The sequence below is a fragment of the Primulina tabacum genome, chromosome 3 (genome assembly GCF_025594145.1).
Source record: "Primulina tabacum isolate GXHZ01 chromosome 3, ASM2559414v2, whole genome shotgun sequence".
NCBI classification, from domain to species: Eukaryota; Viridiplantae; Streptophyta; class Magnoliopsida; order Lamiales; family Gesneriaceae; genus Primulina; species Primulina tabacum.
Window position 1 is genome coordinate 12,494,323 of NC_134552.1, and position 26,619 is coordinate 12,520,941.

Consider the following 26,619-nt stretch of genomic DNA (forward strand, 5'->3'; position numbering starts at 1 on the left):
TTCGGATCAGATTCACTCCGATTGTAGATTTCGATACAGACCAGACCGAAGTTTAGGAATAAGATGTAACGCCACCCCGATTGGGAGAGTAGGTGGGAGACCTGTTACATTTTATTCACACCGGGATCCCTAGAGTTAGAGTTAGAGTTGAGTTGAGTCAAGATATGACTTGAATTGAGTTGCGTGCTTATTTTATTTTGGTTTCAGAGATTATGGAACCCATTGTTACTGCATGCTTATTTTGATTTAGTTTCATAGACTATGAAACCTATTGTTATGGATTTTATGCATGATAATATGCTTTATGATTTATATTGTGTATATGCATGTATACATGTTTTATACTGGGATTTATTCTCACCGGAGTATCGGCTGTTGTCTTGTTTTGTATGTGTGCATGACAACAGGTGTGACAGGATCGGGGTCAAGAAGATGATGAGAGAAGATGAGTTAGAGTGGTGATTCCGGACTTATTGTAGACTTGGTTTAATACTTGAAATTTAGTAGTTGAACCTTAGACTAGTTTGAATAATTGTTGTACATTATTGTACTTTTATACTGAGATGTATATTAGTTAAATTCCATTACGTTCAGCACTTACATTTTAAAAAAAAAAACAAATTTTCAGACCATGTTTATCTTAATTGATAATTAAATCCCAAAGATTATTAAGAAGATAATTAGCGTCCGGGTCCCCACACAAACCCTCTTATTCATATATTACATATTAATCATTTGACTAGGTCTGTTATCAGACGATCTCACGAATCTTTATCTGTGAGACGGGTCAATCCTATCGATATTCACAATAAAAAGTAATATTTTTAGCATAAAAAATAATACTTTTTCATGGATGACCCAAATAAGATATTCGTCTCACAAAATATGACCCGTGAGACTGTCTCACACAAATTTTTGTTTAATCATTTTCAATAATACTAACACTATATTTTTCATTCGGTTTGAATTATTTTTTTATTACCATTATCATTCATAAATAAAATAAGTCATTCAATACTAAAATAAATACATTTTCTTTTTTTAGAAAAATTAATTACCCCCCACACACACACACACACAGATATATATATATATATATATATATATATATGTATATATATAAACTCATGCTGCCAATTTTTTTCCCCAAGAAACCAGCAAATCAAATATGAAGATATGAAAAATAAATCTGAGCTTTTTTTTTTTTTTGCATAAACTTGATTTGATTTTTAAGAAAAATTATCTAGTATCAATTGATTCCATTCAATTTAATCAACCTCATATCCATTGTAAACCCCTCGATCACATACCACATACTTTACAACTCAAATCTACATAAACTACTAAACAATTCGGTGCCTAATTATCAAGTCACACATTTGCTTCTAACAAAAAGTTTCGATTAAAAAAAAGGTAAATAAAATCAAATCGGGGTTATGGAATGAAATACAAATGTAATATAAATGTCAGTACCCCCAAACTATCAAGTAACTGGTTCTATTTAATACATCTTTACATCTGACTTTGAACATAAAATCAAGAACCCAGTACCATTAACAAATGCTACAACTCGAATAATTCAAATATTTAAAAGAAGACCACAACCGAGAATATCCACAACGAAAAATAAAGCATACCACCGTGAAGAAAAGTAATAGGAAAAGAGATAAGAATTGGCTCTAAAGAAATAATTTAAGTCATATAATCCTCTCTACGTAAAGGAAAATGGACAAATCTGTGATTCAAGAATCCGTTGACTGTTGGTTGCCAATCAACAATTAAAGAGATCCCACCGAGCCTTTCCAAGACGTCCAAGCATGGAGATATCAAATCTTAGCTTGATGAGCAGGCCAAGCTCAAATTTTCCCAGACAGTCTTCAAACGTACCATTGGTATGACTAAGCGGAAAGCAGATAGCTGTTTGATGGATTGTCTCACAAATATAAAATTCAAGAGACCCCTGATCACATCAATGGAGAAATTTATCAACAGGGTGAAAGAGCTATAAAGTAGAACATGTTCGATAAATTTCTTATTTAGCATCACAAACTAAATTTGGAGCCACATACATCCAACAGCTCGTCAATGAATTAAAAACGACAGGTGAGCCTGATATACAATCTCTAATGGTCAAAATATTGCATGTAGCCATGGTTAAATCCTTCTCCAAAGTTATGTCCCATGTCAAGGAAAATAAGATTTGACCCAAACATCAGACAGGCTTTGATAAGAAGAAAAACAGAGCAAAATCCTTCGGCCCCATTTATCAACTCTGCTATTTCCCAAGAAATTTCACTTCCCAAATCTACTGGTCAAAAGAGTTGCAACATAACATCAAATTGTCTCAAATTGAGCATTGCAACGGGTCATACTGCCATTAGAGTCAGAGACAGGCCAAATGTGAAAATAGGAATTAGGATATCAGAGTAAAGGGGCATGAAGATGCCATTCTTGGTGGTGCATAAATAATCTAGTAGTAGTATATATCCTATATGAGTTACATCTTGATTCCCAATTCTGATATTGCAATCAGAGATTGCTAGGGTGGGGGCAATATGGTATAAAGCATAAATAATTGATCAGTTGATAACTTCTGAAACAGAAAAATATATCTAACACCAGTGGAGATCTCACCAAACAGACTCAAAATGGAGCCTCAAGTGAATCGTCCCAAATGTCTGCACTTCCGTTCGAGACATCTTCTGCATCTTCCTCCATCGAGAGCCTAATATATTCTCTGTGTGCAAAGCGGTCCCATTCAGTCAAACTTGGATTCTCACGCTCCTGTTCATCGAATGAAGGAGAAAAAAAAGACTTAGGGGAGCAATCCTACTAAGAATATCCAACTTTGCCTTTTACTAAACATCAACTAAGAAAAAAATTTGCCTTAATTTTACCTGCCGTATTAGAAAAGGATCTCGAGTCTCAAACGCCATGAACTTATTGAGGTTAAAAAGGATATTAAAAACACTGCCTGAGAGTTTGGCTCCTTTTAAGTCATTTAACGTAAAATAGCCCTCATCCTGCATGGAAGTAATTTAATATCATGAAAATGTCATAATGGGTAGAAATCAACAGCCCAATATCATAAAAATTTTAGCAGCTCGGGTCCTGGTCCTAGTGCGCCCGACCCATTGCCATCCCTAGGTAGGAGCACGTTGCACCAGTGCATAACAGAAAAAATGTCATTCAGAAAAAGGGAAAAGGGGGTCCTAGTGCTCAAAACTGTTTTTATAAACATGAAGTACATGCAAAAGAGATGCATAAAAATAAAAAAAATAAAAAAATAAAAAGAATTCCAAGGAAAATTCACCTCTGGATTAATCATGTCAACTATCTGACACAAAATATCCTCAAATAGCACAGGCTCTTGGGCCATGCATTCCATTCTGTGCAGCTGTTCTTCGTAAAAAAATTGCATTTCATTTCTTGTAATAGCTCCATTTCCATCTAAATCTATGCACTTGAACCTGATAAAGGATTGTTAAATTGCTGGCAGATATGGGTTTAACAGAAACAATCAACCTTCAGAAGATTTCTTTCAGAGATAGGGTGCAATATCAACCAAAATAATTACGCAAAGAGATAAATGTAAGGAAATGAGTGGCAAAGGAGTATAATATAACTCTCTTGGCTACGTTAAACATAAGCACTTACATTTTAGAAAAATAAAATAATGTCAGATACCTAAGTCCAACATGAAATGAATAGAGTTGTTCACATTCTTTCAGCTCCTGTAAAAGATTATAAGATACTCAATAGGACCAATACTCAAATGCTTTCTCCGTGAAAGCTATATTCTCCCATTAGGTGATCTATCACAAAGGTAAACTTATGGAAGTCGGTGCTTCTCAACCCATGTAGGGTTCAGAAAAAAATCAGCCTCACAATTTCCTGGTTACCCACACTTTTCCTCCACTTAGGGATGGGAAAGCAAAAAAATAATAAGCATAAAGCTCGGGTAAAATTTTAGCTCCCACACCATGCACTCCAAGTATCAAATTGAAAACTTCATTGCTTTCTACAACATAGAAATTCTGTCAAACTACAGAAGGAATAAACTCAACCTATAAGGCTATAAGGATCAGATACCAAAGTCTACCCCTTGCTTCAGTTGATTAGTTAAACACTTAAACCGCACATACCAATACTCGAGACTAGGCTCAGATGATTTATCCTCCTCTGACAATATGAAGTAAACAAAATCTTCATATCCCATCTTTCCTTCAATCTTACTCGTGAACTTTCTGGGTACCTAAGAAAAATTCCAAATATATAATATTTAGAAAGATTAGAGAAGTGTCCTGGTACAAAAACATTTTCCTTCAATTAATCAGACAGTGTGGCTGGTATAGAATAAGACACTCAAAGAACACAAACCTGAGAAAATATTCTATCAACAATCCTGTACGTAAGTGCATGGTTACCATATCTAATGAGGTTCTCTTTGTCAATCAGGAAATCATGGTCCGTGTCCAGCTCCCAGAACTTGCAATATATAACATAAAAATGCTCATAGGAGAAGTACCTGAAGCAAAATAGGAAATGAGGAAGGGAAAAGACAAATCATGGGGAAAAAGCAGGTACCAGAATTTCGCAGAGGATAAATACAAGAAATATGCAAAATAAAGCCTCTAGTTATCAGTGTTCTAAATGACAGTCGGCGGCCCCGTCCACGCACGAGGCAGTTGTTTTAAGTGGTCCAAGCTATACGGCGGTGGGCAGACGGTCGAGGGCGGTGGAGGCGGCGAGCAGACAGACCAAGTGAGGCAGTCAACATTTTTAAGTTGTAGTCAACATAAATTTTAAAAACCTAATCAAAGTCAACTAATTTTAAAACTCAAAACCTAGTTATTTATATCACACTTCTCTTTCTTTTTATTAACTTTTGGTTCTCACTCCTCACTATCAACCACTAAACCCACCACATAAATTGTCCGCCGCAGCCGCCAATAGCAAGAAGCTTTAGGTTAGGCATTGTATATTTATTATTTAACATATTTTTTAATAATATATTTCAGATTTTGTGATTTCAAAAATTCAATTTGTTTTTTTCCTATTATTATTAATTTATTGTTGAAGATTAATCGCGAAAAAGGATAAACAACCGGAGTTGAAATTTAAGCCAAAGTCTAATGATATTTTTTAGAAATATGAGGTGTTGTATAATAAAGAGAAAAAAGATTTGATCACATGCAAGTTGTGTAAGAGGCTTATCAAAGGAAGAGTTTATAGAATGAAACATCATATTGCAGGTATCGTGGAACAAGTTGAAACATGTCCTAAAGCATCCGATGAGGATTTACGTATTTATTTGCACATTATCTAGATGATATTATATTGTATGAAGCTTCTTTATGTTTAAACATTATTTAATTACACATCTTACGTAAAAAAATGATGACTATTTGTGATTATATTGCATGATTGTATATGATTATCTGTAAAAAAAATTACTTAAAAAGTTCAGCCGCCTAGGCATTGCCTAGCCGAGGCGGTAGGCGTTCCCCCCACCCCCGCCCTGCCACGCCACCCGCCATTTACAACATTTCTACTGCTGCTAAGTAAGAATACTTTTGGAAATTTAACTCAAAGCTCCTCGCATATAGATAAGTAAAGCCTCACTCCATTCCCTCTGTTCGAATTATCAGCTCCCCATTCCCTCACTTCTGCCCTCATATCGGATAATGTATGGACATTTTCAACAAGAAAATGCCAGCACTCAATGGAGAAAGAGGGAGTATTATTTCCCACAATCATTTTTTGGCAACTCGATTACAGCAAGAAACGAAACAACAGCAGGTGGGAAACCTACAAGATATGGATTAGTTCTATGGTTTCCCTAGTCCAATAATGTACATCTGACTATCATGCAGAACAAGAAACATGAAATAAAAAGTAAAAAAATTTTACAATAAGCAACTACTTTGCTTACCGCAAGACTTTGTTGATATCCTCTTCCTCATCAGCATGTTGCATTGCAGCAACTAAGTTTGAACGCCTAAGCTCCCTGAGGGTAAGATGGCCATTACCCGATCTATTCACGTAGTAAAATATTCTGTATATCACTGTTTCGGCTGGACATAGCAATGAAATGAACTGTCAATTCAACCACAGAATGTGATTTCTTTAACAAGTAATTGCGTAAAAGAGTTCAACTGGAAATCAGTAAGTCAAGGGAGTCAGAATCAGGAAACAATACCATTGACTGTCTAAAGATCAAACAAAAAATTATACACGCCCTAAGATACAGAGGTGGTGCTCTGACAAATTCATAAAACAGAACCTCAAGACTAAAGAAAATCAACAGCGTATTGCTACCATCAAACATCTCTTCACCAAATCTCTTAGGCAAAAAAACAGAAAAAGTGTAAAATAATTTATTTTAGGCACATTAAGACGCAACACTCCAAACCTAGCATCAGCTAGTTAGTTAATCATTTGGGATTAAATTACTCCATGGTCACGGTTCAAGCCTTCATTTAAATCATGATACTGCAATGAAAATTGTGAATACTAGGTGAGTTTATCAATCTTATCTTATCTTATATGTTGTAAAGAGTGGGGACGAAAACAAAACGAAATTACCTCTACATGGAATGTCGGCCCCACATTTATGTAGGACAATCAGGAATACTCAAGGCATATTCGTAGATGATACAGCAATGAAACTGTGAATACTGAGTGGGTTTCTCAATGTTATATGTTATGAAGAATGTGATGGAAAACTAAACGAAATGACACTATACATGGAATGTCAGCCTCACATATGTAGGACACTCCAATTTTCCAAACTCAACACATACTATCTGTTTAAGTTTTCTGTTCTAGCGTTACTTCTTTCAAGATAATATTTCTGTCAATAGCTACCAGCTGAAAATCGTATTCTGTAACTCTTTCAAAACAGGTATTGATACATGATGAGAAGAATATAATTTCGACATAGAAGGAGAGATATAAGAGAAAATTGTGTCAAAGAGGGCACTGAAGAAAATCATGCTATGGTAGTAATGTACATTTCGTTATATACTAACGAATAAAGCATCTACAACCGCCTTCATTAAAATTCCATGATAAATCCTCTTGCATTCCAATTTATTATTACAGTAATGATGTCCATGGAAATATATTAATATTTTTCAAGCTGGTTCCACTAGTGAGATAATCTACGGTTCAACTGGTAAAAGTAAATTCACAAAACACCACTTTTAGCCCTTTGCAAGATATAGAACAAGTTAATGTAAGAAGATAAGAACACAAATTAACGTGTGGCTAGTCTTATAATACTAGTTTTAGAATCTAAACTAATTTTTTAGTAATATTTCCACACCTGTGCATTTCTGAAATTCAAATTTACAAACAGGAAAACACAATATTAAGCTCAGGTGCAAGAAATAGAGCTTTATGAACATGAACATCAGTCTGGATCGATGACATGAAGTGTGAATACATCAGTCTGGACACTAACTGACAAGAAACATAGATGAACCACCGTTTCAAAACCAATCTCAAACATGTTGCAAGAAAACCATCTATTAATTAGTAAAACCATATCCAGGTAGGCAATAATCTGAAAGACATTTTACAAGCACCTGTAAAAGCATGGCGGTGAAAATGGTAGTTGCAATTAGATACGGTATGACTAACACTGAAGCAATAAAAAGTAGCATAAAAAGACAATCAAAATAAACCATATTCAGATCCAACATAAGTCAAAATAAATCAAACAAGCAAGAGTTTGGGATACGTCATTGAGAACATACCATATCTTTCCTGAAATTCAGGGGTACTCTGCAAGAACTCCAACCCCGGATGAGTTGCCAAAAGTTCGCGAAGCAAAGGTTTGAAATCACCCTACAGTCAGATAATATTATTCCCAGACAATGCAATGCACGAGATTAAGTAACAATCTCAACATTCGTCTTGCGAAGTTATGTTAAGAGAAAATCACTATCAGACATTGCATAACCTGAGTTAAATATTTCAGATCAGGCTGCTTCAAAATCGTGAATATTTGTGTTGCAGTTTCATTTGTCAACATGTTTCCATTGATCCAATAATCAACAAAGGCGTCCCTGCTCGCAAGTTAGATGGAGTAAGCATGTGCATCATCGCAACAAGATTGGTCAAGTACATGAGTCAAGGTGTAAACGCCAGCCGCTTGCTAACAGTAACTTATAAAAAAACGAGGGTGCTACCCTAAAAATAACAAGATTAGTCGAATTAAAATTGACTGTCAGGATTAATCTAGGTCTGTATAATTATTACCAAGCTATCCATTTGCACTTGAGTTACTTTGGTTCACTAACGTGTTGAAAAATTCAATTAAATAAAAAGTAGTCACTCCAGAAACAGCTAAACCAAGAGCTCGAGTAGAGATTTTTTGCATAACTTAAATTAAAGGCTCCGATTGAATAACATGGGGAAGCAAGATTTCCCCAAGGCAGGCAGATTGTTGTGGCACCTAGCATCAGTAAACTGCATATTAAACTTCACATGATGAATCTTTCACTGGATGCACACAAGGAGAGCGAAAAGGATGAAACATCAAAGCCTTCATGATACTTCATATGCTCTCATTATAGAATAAAACAATAATACATATTGATGAACGCTCAGTAAGCCCATCCAAGTGATAACACTGAGATCAATGTTGGAATACTGGACAACATAACATCATATAACAATTGGTGAATTACATTAATAAGGTTATGTCAATTGCTTTTCATCTATTCACACATGAATGGAAAGCATTAGGAAATGTTAAAAAATGGAAAGATCAATAGAAAAACGCAATCACAACCATAGCAACACCAAATTACCTGGTCACGATTCCAGTGCGATCATTATCTATCTTTCTGAAGAGAACAGTAGAGAAGAATGATGGGAGCTTGCAAATCTCCTTTGTCACCAGTTTAAAATCTGAAAATATGTAACATTATAAGTACATAAACATATCAGGGACTAATAGATGACATGTTTGCATTCATCATGGTCATATCAAAAATTCCAAATTGTTATAAATAACCATAATCACAACTAAAACTTGAATTTCTAAGAACATAAAATGCATATATTTCATGAAGCATACCATTCATTTGGAGTCCATCCATGTGACCATAGAAAAACTGATTCACTCTAAACAAGCATCGCTCTTTCAACTCATTTGGCGGTGGGCGGCCATTTAGAAAGTAAAACTGCAAATTTTGTACAATACAAATGGGAACTTGTCAACAAACACAGTGAGGTAAATAAAATTTCAACACTTTCCAAGAACATTTCAAGCTCAAACAATTTCACCTGAGGTATAAGCTCTTTTACAGGCTCATTCACTAATTTCAGGGGAGAGCCGAATGCAGATGGCCCAGGCCTATGTTTCATAATTCGAGGTGAACCCGATGAGCTTCTAGGTGAAAGTGGAGGTGTACTCCCACCAGGAAACATAGAAGGCAGTGCATTATTTGCTCCAACATTTGTGGTAGATGACGTACCAGCTACATTAAATGAACCACCTCCCTTGGCGTTATTCAGCAAAGATTTTACCTGCAATTCATAGTTGGATCTTTGAGAATAATAAAGATTTCTATTTCTGATACAAAGAGACCCAATAAAATAATCAAAAAGGCATTGCAACGGGCAATCGGCTGTTCGTTCAGTATCATGATCCAGTGGTGTATTGAATGATGATCTGGATATTAGGTCACTGGTAATTAATTTTTGCAAATAACTAGAAACTTTATTTTGAAAAATAAGGTGAATAAACTTATATTACGATAAATATAGAAATTGCAATATAGATGCAGATATGTAAAAACCCCATTAGGATATTTAAGCAACATCTTACGCAAAATGTCAATAGTTCCATATCTAATCTAATCTAACAAATAAAAAGGTACAACTATAAACTCGACCAAAGAGTTTGAGCTCTTAAGTTCTTTGTGATTAAAACTAAAGAGCATGGGACAATCTGGACCTAGCTTCACTTGGATAGGACTTTTACATCCCTGCCTTTTGCCTAGGACTACAAAAACTTATACAGACTGCAAGAGAGCACAAAGAAATTTGATTCCAAAGAAAGGATTTGAATGCTGGAAACTTTAATCCTATTCTTTTCAGCTAAGGCCCCATTTTTTCCCAAATAAGGGTAAAAACTGGCCAACCTATGTCAAAATTTGAAAACTTCATCGGGTTCAAGAGGGCTCAGTCACTTGAACTCAAATGACACAAAATTGTGTGGTCATCAATATCACTGTTTCATATTGGTTCTAGTCGAACCAGATTTCACACAAGCAGCAAATCTTGCTCCTGATTTAAAAAACTGAAAGATGAAGCACAAAGTTCAGAAAAGAACACTTTTCTCATGCTTTTCCTTGTATTTCCTCGTTTAAGAACATATGACAATTATCTCAATGAAACCGTAACGACGACATTTTCGTGCACACAGGTGAAAGTATATTCCCCAAACTAAACCTACCAAATAACAAAAATGAGTTGCATAAAACAAAAAAAGAAAAGAAATTTCCAGTACAGCACAAATTATTGTACGCCGATCATGAATTATCACCAAAAAACGAAATGTACAAGAAGCTCAAGAGAACAATACCAAAGAATTGGTTTCAGGAAGGGACAGCCACTGATCAAACAGATTCTCAACGACGTAATTGTTAGCTTTTATAGCCAAAGAAGACAACTCGGGAAGCTGCAGGAGTTCAGCATCGAGGCTCGCAATATCGGCATTGACAGCATCCATATCTTTATCAGAACCTCAACTTACAAATCCTAAAATCTACGAAAGCGCTTTGAAACATCAAAAATAACCTTAATAACTAAAAATGACGGATTCCGTTTTTCGTTTCTCCGAGTTAAACAACTCACGAATCCCCGTAGATTTGAAATCGGTGACACGGGCCCCAAATGTGCAATACCTACGAATCTGCGCACAAACCCACCCCGGAATTCGATTGAGGCTCAGATCGGGGAGCACGTAGATTGATCGCAAACCCTTGAGAGCACAGTAAAAAAGCGTTTATCTGTTGGCAAACTCGGATCTGTTGAAAGCAGAGCCATAACGAGGAAAAAAAAAATTTTAAGTAATATTTATTAATTAATTAATCCCTAGTATTATTTGAACTTTTTTCCAGTTTTATTTTCAGAAGAAGAATAATATACCATGATAAAAATACACATATTTTACGTGTGTTATTATTATTTTTAATTTGATCAAATAATAATAAAAAATTAATACGAAATTATTTTCATCTTAGAAGAGTTACTTATTTTAAAAAAATGTTTTGTTTATATTTTTTTTATGTAAATATAGAGTGACTTGAGGAAATTTTTAATATGATAAAAAGAATAATTATAGAATTAAAGATTTTGTCACACACTTAATAATATAATATAGATATTAAAAAAATATTACATTTAGATAATAATAAATATTAATATAAAAATTAAACTATCAAGTCCACTAAAATATCTAATAACTGTTCTACAGTTGTTCGATAATATCCAACGATATACGTTTATTTTTTTGATATAAAATGTATGATATCTTGATAAACTCCACATGTGTGAACGGATAAAGATCAACAACCCGTACCTAACAACGCTTGGACAAGTGGTATATGGTTTCTGAAGTATACCAAATAATAAATGGAAAATCGTAGCTCCCACAAATCTTTGATATTTCTATTTTTCGAGAAGAATAAATATGGATAATAAAAATTGAAATTATAACCAATATCTTATATATATTCGACAAATTCTATTTATATATTTATTTAAGATTTCAAGTTCTGATTATCAAAAAAACACACCTTTTTTCCCCTAAAAAAACATCTATCATTACGCAAAATTATTCAAATACGTGTCATATCAATTTTGGCAGATCCAACCTCTTTATGGCTGGCCCAGCTAAGCCCCTTCAAGATGCTGATTCGAATTGAGCTTAACCTTCAGCGAAAATGTACATCACCCTAACATTTCGAAAATTATTGTCTCGAATTTTTTCCTTGTAGGTTGAACTGAGTTAAAAGTAGCAGCAATGCCAACGCACGTTCAAAAAACTTTATACAGAGAAATTGAGAACAGGAGTATACAACCGTTTTCGCACAAATACAAGTAAAATCAATGTACATGCCTTTGGCTAAAACCATGTTCCTTCAACCCAGCTTTACTCAGCAACAAGTCGATTCAACGCTCGAAAGAAACCTGCCTTTCGCTTCACAAAATACAACTAATGAGACTCGAGCCTAAAATCTAAATCCAACGAAAGAAAAACGCTCTTCAAAACATATTTACATCCAAACTACTGTTTATATGAAGTTCAAACAACTTATCTGCCGGTGATTGGACCAAGAAACCGATTACATTTCATGACAACTACAGGTTAGAATTCAGGTAACTCGAAAAAGGCAACAAGCAACAAATACAGAGCGATTTTCAGAAGCACTAGAAAATAACTAAGCATTGGCTTCACAGAAATAAATAACAGTATCATTTTCCTATATCTAGGGAGAAGGAGAGAAAACGAAAAGCTAACATTTTTATCTTTGGCCGATTACTTGCAAGTCAGCAAATGGTGTGCTCTAATCAAGCCTTCTCAAATGATCATGGAATAGAATTAAGAACATTATAGCTTGCCCAAAATTTTCCAAACAATCTTCCAACATATTATCAGTGGGACTGAAAGGACTGTATCCCGTTTGGATGATTGTCCCACAAAATATTTCTACATAGCCATCTGGAGTGATACAAGGAATTCGCTATAAACATCTGCACAAAAAACCATGTGAAGTCAAAAATAACAATAGAAATATGTAGGTGTCATCTTATCAAGGCAAAAAGGTGAAAACAAGTTTCATTTGATATTAAAACCGGACATCGATAAAAACGCAAGACAGGTAGCGAAAACTAGAGTCTCTAGAGTCGAAATCAACCCAACACATCATCATCGGGATTGAGAAGTGAAACAATGAGGAGATCGGTTTTCCCCATCACCAATTCTACTCCTTTCTAGTAACATTTGCCTTTTTAAAACTTCTTGCCAAAATATTAAATATTTCCAAACCAAAACAAGACTCCCACCGTAAATAATCTCAGTATTGGGCTTTTGTTAAAAGTCGAGCTTTGTATTGTACCCCATTTTTCATTTTGCCGGAGACAAGCTAGCAGGTAAGTAAACAAGCTATCATCTGAGAATGAGGCTGAGGGGAAGAGGCACTTCAAGGTGCTAGACTTGTAGTCATGTACATCTAGCATCCTACATGAGTCATTTTTCTATTCAATTTTCACGTTTCGATGGCTGAGAATGGAAGGGTTAATCAGCTGGTACAGCATTCTTTTCGAGGGTAAACAGAATAAGCATAGTTATCATTCATCACCTTACAACTCTTGGGGTTGGCTACGTAGATCTCAAGACAGCTTTCTGTCTCAAATGAAAATCTAAATTATCTCCAAAATCACTATGGGCCCAAGTTGATTTAAAGGAGTTATCTCATATTTTGAGTCATCGATCTATATTTCACCCCATTTCCTCCAAAATGCAAATAACTGATATTATCTGCACCTTAACCATACACATCTATCAGTATTACTCTCATGTCGACTCATTGTCTCCCCGAGACTATATCTATTGTTCACATTTCACATTCAATTCAGTCTCATGTAATTGCTCATCCACCAAACTGTGACTCAGGCTATCTTTTCATGTACCTACATTAAATGACAATTAAAAGTGCGCAGCACAATAACTGGTTGTCTTGTTGAAATGTATATACATCTCAACCCCAGTAGGGATCTAACCTCACAAATTAAAAAGGAGCTTCAAGTGATTCATCCCAAACATCCGCACTTCCATTAGAAGCATCTTCTGCATCTTCCTCCATTGAAAGCCTAATATATTCTCTATGCGCAAAGCGATCCCACTCAGTCAAGTTTGGATTTTCACGCTCCTGTTCATACAACTGAAATTGCTCAAAACAGAGTAGGCCAAGCAACTCCAATAAGCACATCCAAAGTCGTAGAACACTCTAAAGAACAAATTTGCATTGATTTACCTGGCGAATGAGAAAAGGATCACGAGTCTCAAAAGCCATGAACTTATTGAGGTTAAAAAGGATATTAAAAACACTCGCTGAGAGTTTGTTTCCTTTAAAATTGTGTAGCGTAAAACATCTCTCATCCTGAAATGAAATAATTTATATGTCATGCAACGATGTGATAATTTGATTAAGCATAACAGAAGGATGCTTTAACTCACACCATCTATGCAGACATTTAAATAAAAGTGAACCAACAAAGTGTTGTTCAAATATAATAATTCAACAGATAATGCATGGATCAGTTCTCAGAACAATCTCATGAATTTCCACATTAATGAGAGCGTCAAGCAAATAATATCCAATTGCAGTCTAATCCAAGTGCAGCTTTCTTTTTAGATATCTTTTGGGAAGGAAACAACTAGTTAATATTTTTTATTAAATCGGTTAAGATTCCACTTTGCAAAATGGCGTCCTTAAAGCAGCAGGTTACATAGCAGAGGGAGACAACAAAATCATACAAGAAATCCCGATAAGCACAATGATTCTATGGTCTTCAATGAGAAAACAAGACAAGACCTGAAGTAAAAAAATTGCACAAGGGAAGATAAATAATAGCCATTTTGCTTTCTACTACTCTTTTGATCATTAAAAGCACATTAACGGAAAAGAAAGTAGAGCGTGGATTTATCACTTAAGCAGATTCACCTCTGGATGGATCATGTCAACTATCTGGCACAAGATATCCTCAAAGAGTACAGGTTCTTGGGCCATGCACTCCATTCTGTGCAACTGCTCTTCATAAAAGAATTGCATTTCATTCCTCGTAATAACTCCATTTCCATCTATATCTATGCACTTGAACCTGATAAAAAAAATAGTATTTCAAATGAAAACCAAATAGATTCAACAGATGAGTCATCTATCTCCTTGAGATTCCAATTCAGAATATGGTGGGATATTACTGACCAAAATAATGGTGAAAAGAAACAGATGCAATGAACAGCATGCTAAAGCAGCACAAGCTAATTCTCTTGGCTTGGTAAACTGGCAAATATTCAGCACATGGGAGAAAATGAAAACTAGATTTCAAGAACCACAGCCGAGACCAGAGTAAGAAAAGAACAACGATCCCAAATTCTTATAAGCTTTATTTTCCACTCCATGCATTTCAAAGAGCAATGAATTTACTTTTTTTCCTCCACGGGAAATTTCACAAAACACTATAAAGGGAAAAATTTAACCTAAGTCAAGCACACAAGTGTCTACTTGTTGATGAATAAAATCACACTTACCAATATTCAATACTAGGCTCAGATGATTTATCCTCCTCCGATAGTATGAAGTAGACAAAATCTTCATATCCCATCTTTCCTTCAACCTTACTTGTGAACTTTCTGGGAACCTTCAGAAAAAATTTCAAACATAAATTACTTGGCATAAGGAAAAATCTCAAATAATAATACACGACTTTCATCAATTAAGTAATCAAACACTATGGTTTGACAAGAAAACGACAAATAGAGAAATCAAACCTGAGAAAATACTCTATCAACAATCCTGTAGGTAAGTGCATGGTTACCATATCTAATTAGGTTCTCTTTGTCAATCAGAAAATCATGATCCGTGTCCAGCTCCCAAAACTTGCAGTATATAACATAAAAATGCTCGTACGAGAAATACCCGCAGCAAATGGGAAAATGACAAAGAATGGGGATTAGAATATGAACAAAAATGTGGATTGAAATTGGCCTCTTTAATATAAATTATCGACCACTCAATCTCTTTCGATTTAAGGAAGTGCCATGTTAAATTGAACAGTATAGATATATAGTTAAAAGGTATATGCTTTGGATAATATTTGCTGGAAGTCACATTATTAATTGTTAAGTAAATAAAAGACATTTGGATATCAAGGAAAAAACATTATTTGTCAACAACCAATAAAAAAGAGTATCCGAGCGAGTACATGATCATGTGAGATTGTTCATTGTTTTAAGAATCTCATCACACAAGGCATCTCATGAACAACCAGAAACACAAAAACTTGATTAGATTTACTGTAAGAATCATGGAAAATCTATTCCAAGTAAAATGAATAAAAAACCTTGTGTTTACCATAAGACTTTGTTGATATCCTCTTCTTCATCGGCATACTGCATAGTAGCAATTAAGTTTGATAGTTTCAGCTCCCTCAAGGTAAGATTCCCATTACCCGATCTATTCACGTAGAAAAATATTCTGTATATTACAGTTTCAGCTGGACACAGCAATGAATTGAACTGTTAACTCAAACACTGAAAGCTGATTCCTCAACAGGCAAACAAGTAAAAGAACTCCAACAGAAACCAGCAGATCACACAGAATCAATATTGACACGGCTTTTTATGGCTATAAAAAACAATCATATCCATAACTGTTCTGTGTTTCTTTATTCAACAGCAAAAATTGACACATATATTTATATACATTGTGCGATGTAGTGCTCCAGGTGGCAGTGGTAACAGCATATTTAAGCAGCAAACATACATATCATTAATCAAATTAAATTAGAGTACACCATAGGAGTTTGCAAGGAAAAACCGATTCGGACATACCATATCTTTCTTGAAATTCAGGTGTACTCTGCAAGAACTCCAGCCCTGGGTGAGTTGCCAGAAGCTCTTGAAGGACAGGTTTGAAATCATCCTACAATAAAATATCGCCAGCACAAGGAGTGATAATTGTGACAATCCTTAAACTCAACTTCCATAATTTATTAAAAGGCAATGGATGGTTGCCGTGTAACCTGCACCAAATATTTGAGATTTGGCTGCTTCAATACTGTGTATATTTGTGTTCCTGTATCTTTTGTCAGAATGTTTCCATTGATCCAAAATCAACAAATGCATCCCTGTTAACAAATCATTGAATGGAGTAAGAGTGTTATGATGTATAAAAACAAAACTGGCCAAATACACGAACCAAGGAAATATATATGTGCTGATCAGAACTAAGTCCCTAACTGATCCATTATATTGCTGGAGTTCACTTCCATACTGGCGACCACACCCCTTAGAATAACTAATTTTTGTGTGGATGGTGAAACACTTTTTGGTTTACCTAAAATACCCCCCATTATTTTTAAACTTACTCTCCTATTTTAAAGAAGTAAAAATTAATAAATATTTTTAAAATCATTTAAAATAATCCATAATTTATAATTTTATATTATTTCTTTCAAATATATGTGTCTTTTAGTAATATTTTTTTCAATTTAACTTAGATTGTAAAAAATAAAAATATGAATTAAAATATATAAATTTATATTATATCCACTATGTCACGCACAGTGCGTCTGTCTAATTATACTAGTTTGCATGAAGTACGGGCAAAGTCAACAATAGTAACACAGCAATTACCTGGTCACTACTCCAGTACAATCAACATCAATCTTTCTAAAAAGAGCAGCGGAGAAGAACGAGGGGAGCTTGCATATTTCCTTTGTTACCAGTTTAAATTCTGAAAACAAATGAAAATATAAGCATAGAAACATACCGTGACTGTTAAATGTATGTTCATGACTTCATTCCATATGGATGCTATCATAAGTTCCAAATGCATCGGTAGACGAAATAACAACAAATAAAACTGAAAATTGTTATACCATTAATGACTAACCATTGATTTGGAGTCCATTCATGTGACCATAGAAAAACTGATTGACTCTAAATAAGCATCGCTCTTTCAATTCATTTGGTGGTGGACGTCCATTTTGAAAATAGAACTAAACATGTTGCAACAATCAAGTAATCAATATCCATCATCAGAGACATAAAACAAAAGCAGCAGCATTAATTTCAACACCACTAATGCAACCTGAGGTATAAGCTCCTTTACAGGTTCATTAACTAATTTCAGGGGAGATCCCAACGCAGACGGGCCTGACTTGTGTTTAATGATTCTAGGGGAACCTGATGAACTTCTTGGCGAAAGCGGCGGTGCACTACCAGCAGGAAACATTGAGGGCAATGAGCTGGTTGCTGAAGCATTCCCGCTAAATGATGTTCCAGATACATTCAAAGGACCACCTGCTTTGGCACTATTTAGCAAAGATTTCACCTGTAATTCATCGTGGGATCATTGTGAATATCTATAGTTCTGTTTCAGTAATAAAGCGGCTGAAACGAACATTCTGAAGGTGCTGCACTGAACAATCAACTATTTTTTTTACGAACTTCAAATGCTCAAGGACAAAGAAAATGATACCCCCTCCAGATTCAGTAATAAAGATATGGGTAACTTATCGAAACAATTGACATAAAAAAAAATAACCCACCCCACTAATTTAGTATAAAGATATGGGCAAGCTAATTTAGCACGCCCAACTACTATCAACTTAATTGGCACAACAAATAACCCACCCCACTAAAATTTGGTCTATATTAAATCAGGTTTGTGCTAGCCCAATTTATTTCTTTTATTTATCTTCGTTGCTTTTTAATCAAAAACTGACAGAAAATATGATAAAAATCAAGAAATTTTATGAATAAATAACTAAATCAGTTACTTCATTTTTCAGGTATACAAATTAATAAAAAAAACAGAAACTATTAAAATAATAATAACAATTTATTTTCCCAACTTACTATCGAATGACCTGGCCTGACCATTACCCGGATAAAGAAAATAGCAGAGCGCATAATACTATTGGGTCAGATTTCACAGGTTTATGGCTCTCAGTTGACACCCTGAATTCATTTATATTTATACCAATTCTGTCCAGATTAATAACCGAAGTACAGTAATCAGTCTAAGCTCTAACTAACTTCTTGAATGTAATCTTCTTTAGACATGTGGTAACACTAACCATACACCAAGAATCTTCTACCATCAGAAAAGTATATGAAATTAAAATTAAATGCCGTAAACCAAACATCGGATAGCACACGAGTTCTCCAAGCTAATAAGCTACTGCAATTCGTTAAATGTTTCAAAGAACTGAGAAAATTCAAGAAATGAGACTGGGAGAGAACTTTCAACAAGTGTGCTGTTTCTGGAAATCCATGTTCAGCTTTACGAAACATATACTTAATAATAGATATATCATTGGAATTCTCTATACGCGGTTCCAGACCACTACCAAATCAGATAATCCACCACTCTTTTGCAATCTTAATACTCGATGCCAATCTATGTCGTCCATTAAACAACGTCATTGACTTTCAACGCCTACCCAAGAAACTGAAAAATAACATCTAACATAAAGTGAAAAGGCGGACAGAAAAATAACTACCAAGGAGTTGGTTTCAGGGAGCGAAAGCCACTGATCAAACAGCTCCTCGGCAACGCGGGGATTAGCTTTAACGGCCGAGGGAGACACCTCGGGAATCTGCAAGAGTTCAGGGTCGAGACCGGCGGTATCGCCATTGAAACACACATCCATGACTCTCTCAAATCCTCAGATCTACAGATGCTTCTTTGACCATTAAATAAAACCTCGAACCGCCAAAAATTACATAAAATGTCAAATTTCTGCAGTAAAACCTCTGTGATCTTGGCAGATTCAAAATCAGAGGAGCGCGAACAATTCCAGATGTATAGCAACCACGCAAATGCGTAAAAGAAAACCTAAAAACCGATTAAAAGTGAGATCGAAGACCGGAAATTATGCAGGGAAGAATTCCAAACCCTTGGGAAGAGTGAAGCGAGTGTTTGCGTGATAGAAATCGGTAGGGTTGTGATTGATGTATGACATCTGAAAATGAAACCAGAAGAGCAGAAGAAATGAAAACCCAAGACTCGTGGCCTTCGTCACGTGTGATTTTTTCCTTTTTCTTTTTTTTTTGCGTAGTATGGTTACGTCTATAAATTGAAATTCGGCCCACTGACAGGGATGGGCTTGAACAGTGTGATGATATAAATAATTATAATTAGAAGGTGGGATTTCTAAGCATATCCCAAGTGTCAAAACGGGTTGAGTATTGTGTGAGGGTAGACTCGTGCACCAAGCCTAACACGTTTTTTTATCACTCGTGTTTGATTTGTTTGCAGTGATATTTAACTCGCGAGAACCAAATATACCTAAATAAACAGTAAGACAAACGAGATCTAATGTCATAAATCTGAAGAGACATGTTAATTCAATCGTATAAGTGTTTTTTGATCTAAATAAACGATGACAACCATCCACGGACACCTTTAAGACGTAAGGATATCAACAAAAAAAAATAAATAAAATCGAAAAACCACTCATCCTTTCTTGAAACAGAGTCACGAGCGTTGTTGCATCACTTTCTTGGCACCCCAGTGCTGCCAAGATTTTCTAGGCAGAAGCCAGGGCGCCCAAAGTTGAGGCCCCAACGCAGCACTTACTGCTTGGAAAATCCAGGCAACCCTTTGGGGCACGCCTCTCATGTTATTTAGGAGCGTCCGTTTTCTCTTCAATGTTTTTAATTCGATTTTTCTATCTGTTTTCGCTTAATTTTTCATTCATTAAACTAAAAAATATAAATAAAAAGAAATAAACATTGAGAAGAGACGTTGATTTAAAACTAGGCAGTGAATATTGATAAATATTTTGCAAGCAACAACAAAATGAGGATATGGGAAACTGTTATCGCTAAGGCCTGAAATTCAGGTACGGGCCTGGCCACTATGCTCCATAATTGCAAAATGGACAGAGACGTGGTCTCTAAAGGAGGTAACATTTGATTATATGGTGGTATTAGACCCGTATTTTTATGCTGAAAAAAATCAATGCTAATATTTTGTATACTATAGTTGCTGCTCTCATTGTTTCACAATTAAAATAGTATTTAAATTTAAGTATTAATATTAAATAAGATGATACAAATAATATGAATCTCAACTCTAATATATTTTTTGGTGTGCATGATAATGGGTGATTGATTTTTAATCATTCACTTATAATGTGCTTGGTGTACGTGATTAAGATTGCGATAGTCTCGTTCAGCTCACACTCGGCCTGTACTGTATGTATTATTATCAGCTTGCTGGTGGTTGTATAATCCGTTGGGGGAGAAGAGATGACATGAATAATATCAATCTCAATTCTAAAGGAAAACTTTATCACAAATGATTTTTTATCAATATATAGTTGCTATTTTTATATTTTGATTTATAGTTTTACATATAATTATATAAGGTATAGTTTGGTACACATGATAGGATAAACATGTAATATTTATAATATAAAGATAAATTAAGGATAAATAAGATGTATGATATTATATTTAATGTTTGATATGATTTTTATAAGAGTGATTAAATTTATATATTAGATTGTAATGACAAAATTAACCTTATCATAATAAATTTTGTAATTTCAAAGTTGTTGCTTGAATTCATATTTCTTATCTATTCATGCGTCGACAGTGCTTGCATGATTTATTTATTTTTACCTAATTTTATATATTATATAATATGATAATTGAGACCTTGATTTTGCAAGTCAAGTCAAATATCAAATTTTAAGGTTAATCGAGTGATACTAATAATTTTATCGAGATTTATACAAATCATTTATATAATTATCTCGAGTTCATTTATATAATTATCATATAATATAATATATAAAAATAATAAAAATATTTATTTGATTTTAATAACTACCTACAAGTGAAATTAGAGAACAATAGGGTTTAAGATTTTTATAAATTGAGGGCACTTAAGTCATTTGTGGTGTTTTTATCATTAGATTAAAATTATCACACCTAATAGAACATATATTTTATCCTTATATAAAGTTATTTATCAAGGGCTCATGATATTATCATGGGTTTCTAAAAAAGTACCAAACGTGGGATAAAAAGAATTATTTATCAATCACTCCCTTATCTCGTATACCAAACTATGCATAAGAAATTAATTTAATTTAATAAATATTAAATTATTATTTGATATTAATGTAATACATTACTTATTTAATATTAAAGTAATACATTACTTAATTAATATTTATGTAATACATTACTTTAAATAATAATCAATATAAATAACTATACACATTATTTATATAACTTCATACATAATAAATATAAATTTATATAATTATTAACATTCATAAAAAAAATAAATTATAGCACATACATATATATAATAATTATATATTACATATAATTAAATATTATAATAAATTCTAGTATATAGAATTTTAATATCAAAACCTGCTGGTTAATAATAAAATCATGTGCATGACAAGCATAGTTCTCCATTGCATATTTATATTTAATATATAATTATAAAATATATAATATGCACATTATTCTAGCTATACAAAATATATATCAATGAGTTAAATTTCTGTAAAAAAAATACATATATATATAATTGAAAAGTAAATATATATGAGAAAAAACTGGTTGAAGAGTCGAGTTACAAAGTTGAAGCCTATAATCATATCTGTATTATTAGACAAAAATACAAGTTAGAGTAATTAAAATGCATAAAAAACAGTTGAAACAAATCGCTCATAACGGAGGAGAAAGCCGAAAATCGCCAAAAGATTAGGAGAGTGAGTATATAGGCAACTAGTAGAGTTTTTGGAAAAATCATCGCTAAAATTGTCGCAAACTTAGGGCGGTTTTTTAAATTTCAAATTTGTGACGGAATTTAATATAGAAATTGTGTCGCTGGTTATACATAATCCATCACTGTATTTAAGTATTATAGTTTTTAAAAACTGTCACTAAATTTTTCGATGGTTATATATAAATGTCGTTAATAACGATATTTTATAAAAATTGTCGCTACTTTTAGCAATGTTAAGATCGCTAAAATTAGTGACGATATTTATAAATTGTCGTTAATTAAGCGTTTTATTGTGATGTATTAGTTATGATATTGACTAAACCATAGTTTTACACATAACTATTTCGAAAATTATTATCTTATTAATTCATCAAAATCATTAATTTATCATATTCTCACAGTTCGAAACCCAAAAAAAAAATATGATTTAAATATATTATTAATTTTATCGAATATTAATTTGATATAATCGATCTTATAGACACTCACTGTGAGCATCGCTAAATCAACATTCATAATTAGATATGTTGAAATTTTACATCTAACATGTAAACGTCAACTCAAAATTCACATAAGTGCTCACAACGAATGCTCGCAATATCTATACACACACATAGTGTGTATATATACAAATTCTCGATAAGTGTGTGTATATATCATAGTTAAAATTTTAAAAACATGGAAGTACGTAGACTTGAATATCTCTAGAATGAACGACTTTGATATTTTTAAATTTTTAATATTTTTTAATGAAGTATGACTCTGAGATTCCATATGGCGTATAATGTGGAACATAATAGCTTATGAAATTTGAACTCGTTTACCTCCTACAAAGTCAGAAGAGTACTCATGTGGTCCTAACAACAAAATTTTAATAATGTCTCCTTCAATTCCTATCAAAGACAAAACTAATGACTAATTATGGTCAGCTCATACATTTGATATCCCTTTTCTACACTATACCATGCCATATATTCACTATTCAGTTCAAATATATATATAATTGTGTATATATATATATAATTTTACAATTTTTTTATTTACATAATTAAATAATGACTCGCATCAAAATGGGGAAGTAATAACTTCAAAAGTCATACTTGGTGTCAGTGGCGGAGCCACATGCTTGTGTATCCGGGCTTTAGCACGGATGGTTTAATTTTTTTGTTAAAAAAATTATATGTAAATTTTGTATAATTTTGGAACAATATGATATTAGTTCGGGTAGATCAATTTAAAATATTAAAAAATTCTACAGTTTAAAATTTTAATCTAGGCATAGTCATATTTTTTACTCCGCTACCGCTTGGTGTTAGGTTTCATGTATGAATTTGTCGTCCACAAATAAATATAATTGACCCCTTGAATAAGCTCTACCATATGTTAATTCATGCAGCCATTAATTACACACTCGACCATTATTTTCTTATTTGTATTGCTATAATATCAAAGCCGTCCTAATATAATATATATATATATATATATATATATGTGCTTTATCTGTGATAAATATATTATTTTGCTTATCAAATGGCAAGGGACCCGACGACACCCACGTGAAATCTTCTTTCTGTCCAAACAAAGCAACAACAAAAAAATTGATAGTTTTTAATTTTTTATCTGGAACTATATATGAATTTTAAATTTTTAAATCTTATCTTTTTTGTCACTGAGTTATTGATGAATCAAGCTAAATTTAATGTATTAAAAAAATTTAAAAATTTGACCGTCAAAATTACAGTACGAATGCCGTAACACATGGCCCCGCCTTTGCCGTACGTAAAAGCCTGTGAATATGTGTCGTAAAAAATGAGCAGCGAATGTCAGTGGGTAATTCGCCACAAGATAATTCACATGTGGTTCGTCAGTTTGACGAAGATGACCCACCCGAAGAGAATATTCTAGTTTTAAAAATTTTTTGGTATCTAAAAATAAAATATTCAGTCATATCCAAAAAAAAAAAATTAATTTTTAATATAATTTATTCACCATTAAGAAAAACAAACTGTACAAACACGTAACAATGTCAAAACAAACTACACAAACACGAGAAACGTGGTTTGTGCAAGTGATAATAACAAGTGGACACAGAGTAATTTACCAGTGTCTCAAATTACAGAGACCATTGCACAAAATAATATATTGCAAACTACGTCGCTGCATCTCAGATATAACTTATAATTGGGTCTTACGGGAAAACCCGAAGTTGCCACTCTCGAGTTCAGTTGCCACTCTCGAGTTCACTCTATGTACATTTTCACAGGAAAAGAGAGAGAGAGAGAGAGAGAGAGAGAGAGAGAGAGAGAGAGAGAGAGTACGCGCGAGGCCTGGAAAGGTGTGATTTCACGTGCCTCAGGGTAGGTCGACCGTTGATGCTGACTCTCCTCCGTTTATGATCCATGGATGCACTGAAAATTTACCCAGAAAAATAATTTATCAGACTAAGATTTACCATAGCTGTAAATTATGACTTCGAATCTTAAACAAATAATTTTCGTTTACTATGGATTCCGATTAATCTGTTATGAGAGGAGATAAATCTGAGCAGTAATTTTAACCAGAAGGAAATTTGCTTTTCTTCGTTCGCAAAAACGCAAAAAATTTTGTGATCTATGAAATCCTATCACATAATAGATATAATGTTTATTATTATTATTATTATTTTTTAGAAAAACAAACCTCAAAACCCAAAAAAGCAAAAATGAGAAAGCAAATACAATTCAAGAACCGAAACAGATAACTAAATTGCACAAACTACTTACTCAAGACTTGTTCAGCGGAGAATCTTCTGAAAACATCTCTACAGATCAACTCCCTCAACAGATCCTTCGCCTCCGCCGACACAGATCGGAAAATCTTTGGCGGAAACCTGACATTCCCCCGCATAACCGCCTCGAAAGTTTCCGCCGGTCCATCGCCGTAAAACGGCGGCACTCCCGCGAGCATGATGTACAAAATCACTCCACAGCTCCACACATCGACTTTCTCGTTGTATTCCTTCCCCATCAACACCTCCGGTGCCACGTAATAAGGCGTCCCCACGACCCCACTCATCAACCCTCCCTCGGAAACTCCAAACCACGCCGCGGATCCGAAATCCGCCAATCTCAACCGTCCCCGAGAATCGAACAAGATATTGTCAGGTTTGATGTCCCTGTGAGCTATACCCAAGCGATGGCAGGAGGCGACGGCGACGATCAGTTGTTTGATAATCGCAGCTGCTTCAGGCTCGGAGAAACGGTGACCGGAAGACACGCGGTCGTACAGATCTCCACCGTCACAGAGATCGGTGACAAGGTGGAGGTAATCGTCGTCCTCGTAGACGCCGTGGATGCGGAGAATATTGGGACAACCTGACAGAAGTTGGAGGATTTTGGGTTCTACGTCGAGGCAGAGACGGTCGGCTGGGTCGTCTGAAAGGGAATGCTTGTGTATCGATTTACAAGCAAAAGAGTCGGAATCAGCGGCTGCAGAGTGCGGATAACAGCGGTAAACGACGCCGAATCGGCCTCGGCCGAGCTCCTCGCACAGTTGGTAATATTTCTTGAGGTTTTCGCACATGATAGGAGGATTGGCAGGTGAAAAATGAGATGATGACGGTCAGTTGTCGGGTCGGGCTTATACAATAAATTGAAAAGGGAATATTCGAATGGAAGGGATTTCGGGGGCTATACGGTGTCGTGTGCGACAAGAATTGAGAGGCAAATTTTGGAAATTGGAACCTTCTACCATGCGCATATGGCGTGCGCAGGTTAACATATTTAATTTAAAAAAAAATTCAACCTTAACCTCTCCAATTACATGACATCTCAGTCACACTTGACGATTCCCCGTGCCGCATCGGTAGTCTCGTCAATTTTTAATAATTAATTCAAAATATTCAAAGAGAACGACATATTCCGACCTTTAAATATTAGAAGATATAATTTTTAGATGATTTTTTTTTTTTGGCTTAATTTTTCTCGTTTAGTTTGTCCAAAAATCAGATTTGACTATTTATTTTACCTATTTATTTTTATCTAGAATCAGACAACAGTTTGACGTT

The 26,619-nt window shown here is 34.3% G+C and overlaps 2 protein-coding genes and 1 pseudogene across 2 annotated transcripts; all 3 read right to left on the reverse strand.

The window, feature by feature from the left end:
* Positions 1-1,418: 1,418 nt before the first annotated feature.
* LOC142540446 (putative serine/threonine protein phosphatase 2A regulatory subunit B''delta) lies at positions 1,419-11,071 on the reverse strand. The gene is made up of 13 exons (XM_075646604.1): positions 10,604-11,071; positions 9,301-9,543; positions 9,092-9,197; positions 8,823-8,922; positions 7,970-8,075; positions 7,764-7,854; positions 5,936-6,077; positions 4,381-4,528; positions 4,146-4,255; positions 3,314-3,470; positions 2,898-3,023; positions 2,635-2,784; positions 1,419-1,960 (listed from the first exon to the last, which is right to left on the reverse strand). The coding sequence occupies exons 1-12, from the start codon at positions 10,748-10,750 to the stop codon at positions 2,644-2,646; spliced, it is 1,617 nt and encodes a 538-aa protein (XP_075502719.1). The 5' UTR covers positions 10,751-11,071; the 3' UTR covers positions 1,419-1,960; positions 2,635-2,643.
* A 983-nt stretch (positions 11,072-12,054) lies between these two features.
* On the reverse strand, positions 12,055-19,835 carry LOC142540448 (serine/threonine protein phosphatase 2A regulatory subunit B''beta-like; annotated as a pseudogene).
* A 4,730-nt stretch (positions 19,836-24,565) lies between these two features.
* LOC142538987 (phosphoenolpyruvate carboxylase kinase 1-like) lies at positions 24,566-26,227 on the reverse strand. Its single transcript, XM_075644284.1, has 2 exons — positions 25,337-26,227; positions 24,566-24,982 (listed from the first exon to the last, which is right to left on the reverse strand). The coding sequence occupies exons 1-2, from the start codon at positions 26,133-26,135 to the stop codon at positions 24,927-24,929; spliced, it is 855 nt and encodes a 284-aa protein (XP_075500399.1). The 5' UTR covers positions 26,136-26,227; the 3' UTR covers positions 24,566-24,926.
* Positions 26,228-26,619: the final 392 nt, after the last annotated feature.